Here is a 16,493-nt window from a genome sequence, read left to right as displayed (position 1 = left end):
CCCCAATGATAAACTCAGGTCACTTTCAAATTAGTGCAATTTCATTAGTCACCTGCTAGAATAACTTTATGTTTACAAACCTATCTCACTTACACTCGCCATTGGTAAATTAAATTAAATATTGTACAGATTGTATGATAAAAGTACTACAGTAGTTGGATTGTATATTTGTATTCTGTATGACATTTGCCTTTATCATAACCTCATTATTTAACATTTTGGCGGTTTTTTGCTAACTTTTTAATGTAGAATATATAAATTATAATTACCGTTTTTAATTATTTTAGTAGGATGTGATATCGTATGTGAGCAATTCATTTTATATTGAGTTGAGTGTTGTCTTTACAGAAAAGTCGGGTACATGTCCGATTTCAAGATGCAGGAACTTAACACTGAGGAGTCCTTACCAATGGATCATAGTACTGACGCACCTAGTGAGGAAAATAATCCAAATGTGATAAATGTGGAAGTAAGCAATGGTGTAAACAAATTGATTGAAAAAGAAGGCAATGATGTATGCCCTGCCGTTGATGTTGAACATAAACAATACGACAATGAAAATGGTCCAATTAATAATGCCTCGAATAATGTACATGTGGATGGATCTGTGGCTAGGAAGAGTAGAATTTCAAAAAAGTTAAGGAGAATTGCTATCGCTGACAGTGATTCGGAAACAGATACAGTTGACACAGTCTTGAGAAATTCTGATGAAGAGAATTCTTCAAAGGTAGAAGACATTGACGAAAAATCCTTATCACAAAACGAAGTTGTAGAAAATAGTATTAAAAAAAGGCGTGCTATAATTGACAGTGATTCTGATGAGACTGAAAGTGTTGATCATAAAGAAACTAGTAGATCAAAGCTTATTATAGATAGTGATTCGGACGGAGAAACATTTAATACGAATAATGTACATACAGACACTGTTGAGGGTTCTGCTTTATTTGATGTAAGTAAACTCCCTGTATATACAATATGAACGGAGTATATTTAAAATATTTGATATTTTTGAGCAGACATCCCGTATAGCAGCTCTATGCGATTCTGAAAGTTCTGAAGATGAACGTGAAATGGCCTATTCAGAAAATATCAAAAGCATGCAGAACACTAAAAAGAAATCAGTTGTGCGTCCCAAAAAAGAAAGACCACCAAAGGTAAGTAACAACAACTTGTAACTTCATATTTTAATATCCCATTGTTTTAGAGAATGACTGCAAAAGATGCAATAAAGCAACGGCAAGAGATCGCGTCGGAATCACAAAGAATGCTGAGAGAAATGCCACTGGCACTTCCATATCACAGGCCTAAGGAGCGTTCCATGGAAGAGTTCTTTAAAAATCGACCTCGATTATCTATTATAAAAAAGAAACCTAATCTGCCAGTCTCTGCTGCCATGAAAATGACCACTGAAGAATTCAAAGCTGTTGTGTAAGTCTAATTACCTATGCGGCAAAGTAACTGAACAAGAAAGTCTCCGTTAAAAAAAATATTAAAGCCGCACTCGTGTTGTTGTTTAAAGTGTGAAGGTAACATGTTGTATCAGGTGATTGCTTTAGGCTCAAATTACTTGTGTAGGAAATTTTATACGTGTACTGCTTCATAATGAAAGAGAACAGAACTTAAATTTGAGAAAATAAAGTGTTTTAAGATTTGATAATTATGTAAAAAATAATTCTTAGCCATTTCTACAGATATAAAGAAGTTACGGTTGGATGAATGATGTTGATTTCTTTTACATACTAATGATAGGTACTGCCAATGACTTGACAGTGTAATATGATAATCTAGCTAGCTCCCCTACTATGAGGGGCAATTTCCGCTATACTTACCTATGTATAAAAAACCTCGCGAATGCGTTGGTTGCGATGGTTCCTTATCAGAACTTTCATTCGGCGCCTACTTAAGTAAAAATCTAGTGAGAAAGCGGCATACTTACTTTCCAACAGAATAGAACAAAATCCTTGAATGAAACAAAAGCTTACAAACGAGCTTACAAAGCTTGTTTGGACATATTACTCCGCAACAGGCGGTCGACAAATAAAATTAGAAATCCTAACAACTTCATTTTTTCTTTTTGATCTACATAATCTCGTCGCACAAAATTTGCTATTTCAGGCGTACCAAACCCACACAAACGCTGATAACTTCGCTTTGCTTTATAACACAGAATCAGATGACAAACAAAACCGACTTGACGAATAAGCTGAAAAAATTTTCGGTGGCTGTTCATATGGTAGACACTTCAAACTTTCAATAAGAAGAGAACCTCTGCAAAAGGCCTTACTGTACTACACTGCTTCCATTTTTAACTCGATAAACTTTTTCCGAGATCGAACAATACTCGTTTAACTTCTTACACCACTTTGGTTAACTTTCTTCTGCACAATTTTTTTATAAAAATGTAAGTAAACAAATAGGTCTAACTAACTCCGTTAACAAATGTACGCGTTCTCTTAACCGTCGCGAAACCAGTAGCCTCGTTTTTACATTGACTCTAGTATTTAAGGAAACCACCTCCACCATAAAATAAACTCATTTAAAAATTTTCAAATAAATCAACAATGGAACGTTCCATACGTCCTCACTTCTCCAGATGAAACGCGCAGGCGCAACACCTTAACCCTTAACAGCGATAAAGCACGTGCGTTAATTAATTTTCGCCTGATAAAACTCCTTATCGCTAACGACCAGCTGTGTCTTACTTCTAACACCTTATCTAAACTGAATAAATTACCGAAGTAAATTACGCATTTACAAAATTTCTGAAAGGAAAAACAACACTTAGACACAAATTCAAATGAAACGAATCAACTCTGTGCTTATTTCGTAAATAATCCCCCAGACTTACTGAACATGTAAATTTACATGTGTTTTTAGGAGTTGACATTTTTGAGTTCATCATTTATCACTAGAAATACCCTTAAATTCATATACTAAAATACCGTGGTGATTTCCCCCTCGCACATTCCTAAACAGGAGTGGTAAAAATTAAGTATGGTGGAGACATAAACCCAATTTCAGTGATCTAGATTTCAAACTCATCTGGATCACAGCGATTTGTCGAATTATTAGGCATGCTGCCTTCCAGATTTTTGTGGTTGCACTAATTCATTTTATACAAGACCCTTAAAATTATACTATATTGCTTACACAAATTTTTGTTGACATCGCCCTTTTAACTCTTGTCACGGCTTAGTTACATTTACAGGAGCCGAAGACCTCACTTGCAAAGAGAGAATTAAGCGGATGTAACTGGCTTTGTTACATTTACAAGGCTTGAAGATCCCTCTTGCATCAAATAAAATTGAACCTCTACAGCACTGGAAAGAATTCTAATATGACAATGTTTGATTTATTTACCGCTAGCTCAGTAATAAAACAAATTTTGCTACGGGTACCCGGCTCGTCATTACATACTTTCGTTCATGTTCGCTATGAAGCGGTACATGTGGAAAATACGAATTTAAAAAAATCCTTTTTTAATTCTAAAGCGACGACCCGTTACACTACATGCAAGCAACAGTTTTGTTTGGGTATTTCAGATGCTATGTGTCAATAGTTCCTATTTCCAGTAATCAATAACAATGTTTTTGCATATTTTAACGAAGGTGTAGTTACGATGCGGTAGTCCGGATTGATGCGCTTTTGACGAGTCTGAAATTATAGAGTTTTTACTGTATCTGGGGTTTTGTACATGACGATAACGAATTCAAACTTTTTGGAAATGCTATAGAATCTATACAATATTTGATTACCTATACTCCCAATTTTGCTTGTGATACAATTAAATTTAATCGTTGTTGGTAGGTTTACTACAAAGTGGCATACATTTTTGGCTTTTGGAGTGGTAATACTTTTACCTGTCAATTTAAAAATATATTTTATAGAAATTAATTGCTCATTTTTATTAGGAAAGAAATGGAAGACAGAGAGAAAGAGGTAGAAAAATTTTATAAGTCCGACTCTGAAGAAGAGCAGGAGGAAAATATTGCACTAGCAAGTGTGGATGATAACATTGATAATGAAAATCATCATACTCCAGAGAAGACGGACAGTGTAACACCACCAACTGCCACCATTTCTAATCCTGCAGATGATTGCGTTAATTTACCAAACAACCTTTCACAGTCCAATGATTGTGATAATGTGAATGAAACTGAAACTATCAACATGAAAACCGTAGAAGAGGCGCACAAGGACTGTGTGGGTGTGGTTGAAGTGGATGAATGTATGAGTACAACACAAGATTTCTTTGAAAACAACTGCATCAATGATGAAAACAAAGAGGACAGTAAAGTGGTAGAAGATTTGGTGATGGAAACTTCACAGACCCACTCCGATATGAATGATAGTACTGAGGCAAGAAGTGAAGACTGTGAGGTGAATCCGTGTGAAGAAAGAGAAAAGGGAGACTCTGATCATAGCATTGCTCATGATTTGGAGAATCTTTCGTGTGAACACCCTGTACAAAATGACACTTGTGCACCTTCAGTCCAAAATAAAATTATAATACACTCTATTGTGACTATTCCAAATGTAACTAATGCGACGGAGGAATCGGTAGACTACGATTTTAATTTAGACGGCCTTGATGAAAATATTGAAAATGGCGAAGACGCTCGGCTTCAGACTTTGATAAATAAGTATGCGAGCACCGATGCGAAATGCGACTCAAATCAAAAAATGACCTTTAAACAGCAACTATTCAAAGAACTGGGAAATCGCCGGCCTGCTCTCAGCGGCGATCCCGACCAGGAAATCGATTTCGATGATGGAATAATGAGACCTAATCCAGTATGCCAACTGAAAGACCGATTCATGAAACTTCAGGCACCAAGGAAGGCTAAACGAGAGACAATGAAATTGGAGTAAGCTTACCTAGGGTACCGTAGTAAAATTAACAATTTTTTTGCAGTATAGTAAATTTATCGCAAGGAGAGGTACAGAAGGAAATAGTTACTATAACGGTGGATGATAATAAAGAAAGTGAAATGCCATCAAAGCCAGGGGTCCGCCTACAAATGCTGAGGAACGAACTTCAGGAGAAGATAGCCAAAGAAAAGGCAGAAACGTGGAAAAATAAAGATGTCACTTTGTCGCAGCTTGATGAAAATGCCGACGATATGGGTGAGTTGCGGTCTACTCTTTTAGTACATTTAGAATATTTGTGTAGGTGAAACTTCTTGCAAAGACGGTTATGAAGCTGATGAAGAGATTTTGGATGATGAGGAAGAAGAGGAGGAGACGGATGAAGAAACTGATGATGAGATCGAACAGGTCGAAAAAGTTAGGAAGAAATCTGCTTTTGTTGATGATGAGGTACTAATTTTCTCCATCGATGTAGACATACATTTGTTGTGTTGCAGGCTGAAGTGACTGATGAAGATGAATGTGATGATGCAAGTTCTGGTAGAAGCTCCAAAATGTCCGTTCAAGTAGATGAAGACAATTCAAATACTGGAGAGGGGCTACCAGAACCTAAGAAACGAACAAGTAGAATTCTGAAAGGGTTCGCAGAAGATTCAGATAATGACAGTGTGGACGATTTAAAACCATCAGTGAAAGTAGCTGATACATGTAATATTGAAACTGAAAGTGTCTCTGATGTTTGTAAGTATCATCGACTAACCCACACCTTCCTACTTACAATGAAACAGATGGTGGTTAGTTAGCAGAAAGGTTACTACAATATTAGTATTGAAAGGGCTGTAAAATTGGACTAATGTCTGGATTATGTACCAGACTTTTTAGCGCATTTTCCAACCAAGTTGGGTGCGTTATTGCAGCCACTTTCTTTGTTTGTCCATCTGTCCGAGGCCTTAACTACTACTGTTTTCAAGATATTTAATTCGCTCTTTTTGCATTCAGTAGCGTATACTTCTAGCACCTGAGCCAAGGAAAATCTTAACAATTAAACTGTGCAATGTCAACTTTTTTATTTATTAATATATTTTGTTGAAATTTTAACACAGATACTTCTGGTGAAGGCAAATATATCGTATATAGTGAAAATCAGTTGTGCGCATGCGCAGACTGCGCAATGGCATGGAGGTATGTCTGAAATTTTACCTAAAGATGCTTTTAGTGTAAGCAAACGTATGGCATATTTTAAACATCAGATTAATGCGCAGGATGCGCAGATCAACTGTTATTTATCGAGATATCTTTTTGAAATTTTAATCACAGTTCTTCTGTTAAAGGTAAACATAACTGAAATTGCAAAAATTAGATGTACGCATGCGCAGTCAGTGTCAACTTCATTATTTATCAAGATATTTCTTTGAAATTTTAACCATAGATGCTTCTAGTAAAGAAAAACATCACATATAGTAAAAATCGAAAACTACAAATGTCATTAGGAAAAGCAAACATAGCGCACATAGTAAAAATCAAATGTTGTTTCAGGTTAATCTTTCTATATATTAATTAAATTGGGTGTGGTTTTTGTTATATAATTATATTAATATGCCTGGGTTGCTCATCGGCTAATAATCCTCTTATTAAATTATGAAAGGGTTCTTATTTTCTTTATGTCATACCTACTTGATCATTATTCAGTTATAATAATCCTAAATCAAGATACATTAAATGACAAATAATGCACTCCGCCATGACAACCCCAATTATGCGTAGCAACGGGCGTTATTTCTATAACGCCCAAGGGCGTTATTTCTGTAAATCCTATAAATATGGAGTAATCTGAGTATTGAATCTGTACGAACTTTTTATTTTCAACAACTCAATAAAAAGAAATGTGTTGATGTCGCATTATCCTACTGCTATTCTTTGAAGTAAAAAGAACAATTCTGGAACTGCACAAATTTTTCGAAACTCTTAATCTTCTTCTTTACCATTAACTCTTTACGTAGCATAGAAAATTTCGTCCAAAGCGAATTGGGAGAAAATGACTCTGACTGTAAATCACCTTTCCATTTAATGACTAATAAAATTACTTACCAACTCTTGGAAGTAACCCAACATAACGGTTTCGTTTATTGTCTCCACAGAATTACTCACCATCCATTTTTCAAAAGTAACGTACTCTTTTTCATAAGAGGATTTCGATTTTTGTGGCACTATGGCTTCATTCGCTTTTGCGGCTCGCGCAAGAACGTGTGCCGGTAAATGAGACGCTTCGTCTGCCATTTTTCAGAAAATTTTTAGAATGTTTGACAAATATAATATCTATCTCCATGGATAACTTAATTTTGATCATATTTTGATGATTCTCATTACCTTTTCCTTTAATCATCTGTCACCGCCAATTCTTGGAAAATCATCAAGTATGACATAAAACGTTGAAGGCATCACAGGCGTTATGAACACAACGCCCACGGTCAACGTATAACCCTCGGGCCGGAGGCCCTCGGGTTCTACACTGTTGACCTGGGGCGTTATTTAGTTCATAACGCCCTTGATACCTTAATAACTATAAAGAATTGTCTTTGCTGTAATAAAACTGTAAGGCACATGGTTAAAGCACATTCATTCTCAAAAATATACTTCGCATTGGTAGGAACTATTCAGTTTTATTTATAACTGAAATAATAATGAATGGCCGTTAGGTGCTGAAGGAAAAATTGATTGTCTCTTATAAACACCTGGTACAACAGAAACAAAGCGAAGTGCGATATGGTAATATGTAAAGCTGTGAATTATATGCACGAAAAAATTGTAAAATATGCGCATATATATGCATCAAATTAGTGCAAAATATGCAAACCGTTTTGATATATATGCAAGCATATGCAAAATTATATCTTACATAAATTGCAAGAAAAAAAGAAATAACGTGGTTTTATTTAACAATTTAATTAAATCGGATGCCTTAATATACAATTTTAGCAACTTTTACAAGGTAGCGTCATTTAAATTGATGGTAATATTACTATTAACACTAACAATAATGTGTTTTTCTAAGTTTTCTGCAAGAAATGATTGCCTCCTGTCGCTAAGAATTAATTTATAAGCAGAGAAACTTCTCTCTACATCAACAGAAGTAATAGGTGCATTTGAAAGGGCCGACAAAATATTGGGATCAATTTCCAAACCTTCCACAATATCACCCATCAAGACCATCGAGACATTTTTTAATATTTGATATCCGTTATTTTTACTTAAAGTGTCATTTAGTTTTTTTGAAATACATTTGCCAATTTTACCCTTTAAACTATTCATAGTTTTTTTGAAATTTTCTATTAGATTTATGGCATCAATTAACAAAACGTCTTGCTTTTCCAGTTCTAAAAATAGTTTGGGAAATATAGAAAAATTATTCTTAATGTATGCTAACTGTTGACTTAACTGAGGATTGGCGGCTAATTGATTTGATTCACTAATAGCCGCCGATGAGTCCTCTGATGATAACTCTGTAAGTACTTTTTTAATACTCTCGAAATGTTGCGCATAAAATAAAGCCGCTTCCACCCATGTCCCCCATCTAGTAAGAATAGGTTTTGGAGGCAAAGGGATTCCCGGCAGCATTTCCTTGTATAACTGCACTCGTAAAGGCGCTTTCACAAACACCTTTTTTACATTATTAATGAAATCATTAACAACTGGAAACTGATTTCTTACTTCTTCTGCAACCCTATTTACGCCATGTGCCAAACATGTATTGTGAATTAAATTAGGATAAAAGATTTTTAAATTTTGTGCCGCTTTAATCATGTATGGTGCTGCATCAGAAAGCATCAAAACTATTTTATCATGCGGCACAGCTTTTGGTAAAAACAAATTACTTAACCCTTCTACAATGAATCTCGAAATGGTTTCATTATTGGTTTTCTCTATGTGTTTGCAACTTATTAAAAACGATTTATTAGAACTGCTTTCGCCTAAAACACCTACCATTAAATTAGCTATATATCTACCACACACGTCAGTTGTTTCGTCAACTACAAAAAATAAGAAACGATTTTGTACCGTTTGTCTTATATTGTTCATAGTTTCTGTGTAGCATTCACTTACATATCTTTTTCTAAGGGTGGATTGATCAGGAACACTTTTTTTACAGTATTTTTCCAGAAAACTTTTAAACTGGGGATTACTTAGTTTATTTAACGGCACGTTTGCGGACATAAAAGCACTGCACAAGTCAAACTTAAACTGTTCTTCCTCAGATCGTACAGCTGTCCGTAGTACGGTTTCCTGGAGAGACGCTTGGCGAAGTCCAGATGAAATTGATTTTTCGCGATTCCTTTTATGTAAAGGCGTGGAACAATGTTGATCGATCAAGTACTTCCTCCCACATGATATCTGCGTAAAAATACAATAAGTAGGACGCTACATTAAATTTGCGTTAGATAGGCACTTAAAAATCATATTAAATGGTTAAAAAAAGGATAGAAAGTAGCATAAATAAGAACTATACAAGAATAAAACTAAGAGAATTTAACTTTCAGAATACTGGAAATTGAATTAACAGATTTAGTAAATAAGCTACTTACCGATTTTCCACAAGGTTTACAAAACACGGAGTTGTTATTTAATGTCAATTCCGGATACGGTTTTACCCAAGAAATAATTTTTGACATGATACACTCAAATTTTATAAAATATAACTCAATATCTCGTATAAATTCTGTAATTACGTGAAATGTGTTTATTACACGAACGTCTCTTTACAATTGGATGTGATGCAGAAAGTAAACTTCATTTAAAAATATTTTACTGGCTAAATGTGCAATCCCGTTAATATCCTGCTCATTGATGGGGCATTAAAAGGTAGTTGAACAATGAAAAGGATTACTAACAACTGTATTTATTTGTATTACTAAATCCATTCATCAAAAGCTTACAGGAATTTTATATTTTAAGATGTGGATAAATTCTTAGAGTTAGGTACCTACTTAGGTACGTAAACAAGTTGTTGAGGACCAACATTAAGTTTCTATAGGTAGATGACTAATATCTTGTTTTTTTTGGACTTTACTTAATCCTATTGTAAAATTAAAGGGTATAGGTACCAAGTGTAGGTATAGATCTTCTTTCCCCCGATTGCAGTTTGTTTCATTATCGCGCCCGTTATGAAAATCCGCATAAACGTAGTAAAAATTCAAATGAAAATCGATTAAAATCAGCACAAAGGTGTAAAATTACCTAAAAATTAACATGCATCTTAAAATATGCAAGTTTATACTGTAAATGCAAAAAATATTAAAATATGCAAGATATGCAAAAATAAATTGGGTTTAATCGCTTCAAAATGTTGCAAATCGAAAATGTACAAAATCTGGTACGAGTACAACCAAAAATACACGATATGCATTTTGCATATATTCACAGCTTTAGTAATATGTTACTTTACAAGCAATAGGGGTTCATAAAAACACTGACTTAATGCAAATCGCAAGTAGGTAGTTAAGTCGCCTTTATAGTACCTATACAGTAGTATCCATTTAGAAGTAGACATGGGGATTTGTGGGAATTGTTTTCTCTATGTCCACTTTTAAATGACAAAAACTCTTCTGAAGGACGGCTAAATTTATGCAACCAAAATAAGTGGAAACAAATGAAGATCTGGCTGTCATATTAATTAATTGGATTCTGTATTTTTATCTTAGATTGTGTGCGAAACAAAAGTTGATATTGTTGATTGGTATAGTGCCGGTAATAGTTTAAGGAGCATAAGAGACTTATTTTCTGTGTTGATCTCTTTAACATTAGTGATGCACATAAGGCACCGTAAACAACCCCAAGTTTTAATGGAGGATATGAAACTTAACATTTTATTTTTTATGGAAGAGAATTCCATAAAAAACTTAATTGGAAATAGGGGCCGAGTTCATTGGCCCGTATGAATAAAAATAAGCAAATGCTTATACTTGCAAAATTCAAAGTAAATACTCGTAACTGCCCCTTCATGCTGGTCTGTTTAGCAGCACTGCACTGCGTCCTGTCCTGCTGCTCAGCAGCGCTGCTAAGTCGCCCAGTGCGAAGGAGCACTTACGAGTATTTACTTTGAATTTTGCAAGTATAAGCATTTGCTTACTTTTATTCATACGGGCCATTATCTCATCATAACCTAAAAGCTTAGTATTTACTGTCGTTTTTATTAAAATCCAGAATGTCAGTGCAGAATGCCTGCGCATGTTATTTTGGTTCCATAAAATTAGGCGTCTGTCAGGTTTTTGTCATTTAAAAGTAGACACAGAAAATCGCTAGTCTACTTCTAAATGAATAACACTGTATATAATTTATATCGTTGGACCAAAATGCCTACGACCCTATTTCATAAATTATACTATGATGTAAGTAAGTTCAAATATACAATGAGGCAAACGACGTTGAACAGTGTCAAAATTACAATGTGAAAGAACTAATGTTCATAAATACCTTTATTGTACGTGCACTAGGAGTTCTTTAGATGCTTTTTGATTGCTGCTTTGATGTCCGCCCCCTTGACTTGGTTATTGACTTGCCTCAAACCGAGTATACATACACAAAAGCAGTACTTATTACCTTATGCTATTTACATCTGAGATAAAAATGCATTTCTAACCGCGCTCGTTACTTTATATTGCTAATTCCCTTGTAGCTTCCTTACGGTTAAATAAAATACCAACTTGTTGGGTTATAATAAATGAAACAATTAATTTCCTTGCAATGCAAAAATACACATACATTTGTACGCTCAAGATTACATTCGTACCTAAATTTAGATTCTGCCTTCCTTCAAGTTTCTGTGTAGGGAAACCCCGTTACAATTAGTACTCCACGCTTGAATCATTGATATTGGCTAGCTTACAGTGTCTAAAAAATATGCCTACAATTGAATGTAGGTTTTTTAGCGTCGAGGTTTAAACAAGACGCAAGTCCCGCCAGGGTACGCGTCTTCGTTCAAAAACTCGACGCTAACCAAGATGCTGCGGGCGGCATCCATTGAACCTAATGTGAGGCCTGTATGGAGAGAGATCAGCTTCCAGGCTTTTTAATACAGAATTTATGCCGATCCCTTCACAGCTTCTGTAGTAAAACAATATCGGACTTATTTGGTCATGTGTTTCGTTGTGTATTGTGAATACATACATTGGATAAAGCAAGGGAATGCGTCAAGTTGTAAAAAGCTGATTTTGAGGTCATATTTACAGACACTTCATTGATACTTTCCTACTAAAAGCGCTTCATAATATTTCTTTTCTTGCAAACAAGCCTTTGAATGTTGAAGGTTAGGTCCATAAATCAGATGGGCTTGAAAGGTATGGCAAATCTCTCAGAATCTGTCCTTTGCACAGCTTCCTAGATCTTTTTCAGAGCATTCTAGACGTCTTTCTGAGCCTTCTTCAGAGATGGACGAGCGCGTGGAACTGGCCAGACGGCTTTGGAAAGTCTGCTAAAAGCTGCAGGAAAGTGATAGGATGCTCTGGAAAGTTACGTATAGCTTTGAAGGGTATCTAAGAGGCTCTTCGGATGCTCTGTAAAAGACCAGTCTCATCTCAATCATTTACAGAGTATTTTTTTACCCCATTTGTTGTATCGTGTTCGGAAATTCCGAAATTCTTAACGTCCCAGACGTTATTTTGGTTCCAGCATCTGCGATAACTCTGTATGCGGAATATTTTTTGAAAGTAAATCTGGTCGGTTTCTACGAATAAACAAGTGTGATCGTTTCGTTTGAATTTGTTTTTCAGTATTTGTTTTCCTTTTAGAAATTTGTGTAGGTGCGGAATTTTTTTCGTTTTTGTAAATTATTCAAGTCAGATAAGGTGCTTGAAGTAAGACACATCTGGTCGAATTTTGCGTGATTTATGAAAGGTTTTATTTGGTCGTTTGCAATAAATTAATTCACATGTGGTTCTGATAAGAAGTTGCATGTGTTTTACGATGATGTGCGCGTTTCTCGGCGTAGTGCGGATGCGGGATGCGTTCTGTCGAAGCTACTGTCAGTGAAGTCTCATTGTGGTTGGCGGTTTATGTGAATATTCATAAAGGAGATTATTTTATGGCGGAAGTGGTTCCTTTCTAGTGTTTGGGCATCAACAGTTCTAAATTCTTGTGTGTCGTTGCTTCGATGTAGAATGGTTTTGAATCCACCCCTTGAATTTCGATATGAAAAGAAACGCATTCACTGGCTACAGACTTCTGGGGCGTGGCTTCTCGTTGAGGTGCTCCGCCGTGGAAATTTTCAACTCTATGTTCTTTCTTGGCATTTTGGAAATACTGCGAAAATCTTCGCCCGCAGCGTGAGTTTGATTTGGTCTACACAATGGCTCGCTTTTGGCATAATTTCTTTCTTCAAAATCCACCTAATGGACGGATCGGTTTAAAATTTCACGGCGCGCTCCGCGAAAACGACTAGAGTAATTTCGATAACGGCTAAGGCCTAACAAATGCCGCCTTCACACTATTTACACTCATATTTATAGATGTCGACGTAGTAAAATATGACCCAATCAACGCTTTATCTCTTAACGAGGAATAGTTTAGATACTTACCGCGCTATCACAAGCTTTTTGTCATTCAACATTCGGTTACGATAGAAACATTTAACTCTGCCTTTTCGCGCTTATTTTAATTTCAATGACCCGCTTCATTTACACATCCTGAATATACACACATATGGAATTGCATTTCTAACCGTGCTTGTTATTTTATTTTCCAACTCCCTTTAGCTTTCTTGCGGTTAAATAAAAAACCAATTTGGGTTATGAATTGGTGTTAATAATAGCATTTTGAATTGCCGTGTGAGATGGTCCCATTGTAGATTGGAGATGGGCCCGTTCAGTACCTTTCGTTCACTGCGAAAGCAGTATTTTGCTCTATGTGAAAAGAACTGTCACACATCAGGTGATAGAAGGTAGGAAATTCCAAGAGATGCCATTCAAACTGGTCTTATTATTAAGATGGTGCCTAGGCCCCATAATTACGTTAAGAAACAGTATTGAGGGGAAGTTTAAATTTGTTCGACCTTGAGGAATTATGATTTAAAAGCAATCTTGCAGTATGGACTTTGAATACTGTTTACATTTAATGACATTTTTGAAGGGGATGATCATTCAAGTATTCCACCTCATCAACCTATACCTGACAAAACGCCGCAAAAACCAATGACTCAACCTAATACAGACAGTAGCTTTTATACTCCTGTAATGCAATTAACAGCTCTTCAAGGGTTAAATTCAGGGTCTAAGGTAGGTTTATATTGCAATTTGATCAGATTTGACATATTTGTTCACAGTTCCTACACGAATCGCCTATATCCCCATTTCGGTTTTCATCAGCTACTCCTAGTCAATCTGTCGAAGGAGCAAGGCAAAAACTGTTTGTGGATAATTGCGATACAGCTCAAGTTGAGGTTTGTCTTTCTATCGAATTCGATTGTTCTAAAGTTTAAAGTGTTGTAAATTTAGGATCTGGACGACATTGCTGAATTATGTTCAGGCAAATTTCCTAGTACAAATGATACAACGGTTGTTGAACTACCACAACCCACCACCCAAGATTTACTAGAAATTTGTTCAGGATCGTTTACCGGCCTGACAAATAGTAAATTGAACAACCAATGTGACAGCATTGAGCAATGCAAAAAGCTAGAATCACCAGTAGAGGAACCGGACACTGTTGACCTACCAAATCAGGACTCCAGCAATCCTGATGCCGAATCCAGGTATTTGGATGAAGATAGAATTATCTCGCAGCTTTTAAATGAGGAGGAGCTGGCACAATTTAAAAAGAAATTCGAATCGCCAGTTGCAGATCAAGGTAGCGTAGACATACAGGGAGGTGGCAAGTTAGTCTTTGACTCGTCAGACGATGAGTTCAGCGAAAGTAATCCAAAAGTAACAAAAACTCACCATAAGAAATTACAGTTCTCAGGTAAAAACATTCTACGCACTTTCAAACAATAATGAGATTATTTAAGATGATGAATCTGAAGAAGATAATGACAATGATGAAGAAATTGATCTGTATGATGATAATTCGGATGCGGACGAAGGCAAAATGGAAATTTTGAATGAAGAGATCAATTATGATTCTGAAGAAAATGAAGTCGACCAGTCTTCAGGTAGATTTTCCTTGTGTAGATTTGATGACATAATCTTCTTCTAGTTCACAAACAGAGAAGCGCACCAGGTGACTTCTTGGAGAAGGAAGCTGAGCTTACCGAATCCGAATGGGACAGTGCAGACGAAGACGAAAGAGATTTGGACATTTTAGAAGCCGAACAGGGTGATACAGAAGTGTTTGATGAAAACAAAATAAGAAACGATTTGGAAAAGATTCACATGTAAGTTTTACACATTTTCACAGAAACCTTTAGAACTGTTTTGTAGGCGGAGAGTATTGGATGATGATCAACGAGAAATAAAAATTTTACAGGAAATGCTATTGGAAGATGGTGAATTACATGGCACAGGAAGAGAAAGACAATTCCGTTGGAGGAATATTGGTAATGAATAATCAAATAATAAATATTGTAATACTAATTTAAGAATTGTAGACGATAATGCGAATGATGACCGAGGTCCAAAGGATGAAGATGATGTGTACTTAGAGGAAGACGAAAGTGAGGAACAGTGGAGACGTGCGAGGCATCAGAGAGAAATGTTCTTAAAAAGCGTAATTTAATCCTACCTTTTTTTACTAACTGCATTAGCGACTTTCAGCAGCAAGAACAAAATGGCGTAGACGATTTGGATAGTGATATTCTCTCAAATAACGATAGTCAAGTCTTTAAAATCGGACAAGAGGCTTTCCAAAGGAGTTTATCACATGACAAAAACACGTCAACCGACTTGAATTCTAAAACTTCTTTTTTTTCAGTAAGCAATTCTGTTACGATTATATTGTTTCAACACTCACTATTTTAGAACACTAGGGGATCATTTTTATCACGGACTGACAGATTTTTAACACGGCTTGCTGGTATGACTAAAGTTACGAGTACCGTTAATGTAGTAAAAACTTCTAAGAAGATTGTTTTTCATACAACCAGTTTCACTAGTGAAAATGAGGATAAATCAAATGTAAATGTATCTTATAGCAACCTCCTTTACTTATATCTCATTTCAGAACAAAAGAAAAGCAAGTGATGGGACACCAGTAGCCATAAAGAAATTACGATTAACATCCAATTTTAGTCCTAGTATAAGCACAAGGGATCAAAAGACGAAGTTGTTTTAGTGTACCTATATTTTAGACAAATGTTTATATATACGTTTTAAGAAAATTGTTTGTTGTGTACTTTCCTACAATGGGCGAGATAAAATCTGGACAAAACAAAACCTTTGTGTATATATTTCAGGTTCAAATCGCACATAACGGGAACTGTAGCCATTAATGGCGACTTGAAATGTTCTTCTGAAAAAGTCTTTTAGAGAATTGAATGTAGCCACTCTGGCCTTTGCGTTGTTTCCCTTCCCTCACGCCTAATATGAGCTAGCTAGAGCAATATATGCTGCATCAATACAAGATGGCGATGCATGTTTGGTGGGTATAATTGAGGAAAAATAGTTATTTATACTGGGTGACCCAATAAGACTATTCCTCGG

The 16,493-nt window shown here is 35.7% G+C and overlaps 1 protein-coding gene across 1 annotated transcript; it reads left to right on the top strand.

The window, feature by feature from the left end:
- The first annotated feature begins 8 nt into the window (after positions 1-8).
- LOC116167917 (claspin-like) lies at positions 9-16,211 on the top strand. Its single transcript, XM_031483530.1, has 18 exons — positions 9-18; positions 349-949; positions 1,014-1,154; positions 1,205-1,428; positions 3,912-4,868; positions 4,916-5,127; positions 5,174-5,319; positions 5,367-5,610; positions 13,987-14,132; positions 14,180-14,296; positions 14,352-14,817; positions 14,864-15,007; positions 15,052-15,229; positions 15,276-15,391; positions 15,443-15,561; positions 15,609-15,764; positions 15,813-15,968; positions 16,015-16,211. Exons 2-18 carry the CDS (start codon positions 362-364, stop codon positions 16,123-16,125), a joined length of 4,221 nt encoding a protein of 1,406 aa, XP_031339390.1. The 5' UTR covers positions 9-18; positions 349-361; the 3' UTR covers positions 16,126-16,211.
- Positions 16,212-16,493: the final 282 nt, after the last annotated feature.

Source organism: Photinus pyralis, unplaced genomic scaffold, assembly GCF_008802855.1.
Source record: "Photinus pyralis isolate 1611_PpyrPB1 unplaced genomic scaffold, Ppyr1.3 Ppyr1.4_LG1, whole genome shotgun sequence".
NCBI classification, from domain to species: Eukaryota; Metazoa; Arthropoda; class Insecta; order Coleoptera; family Lampyridae; genus Photinus; species Photinus pyralis.
Note: the sequence above shows the minus strand (reverse complement) of the source record. Positions and strands in the feature narration are given on the sequence as shown.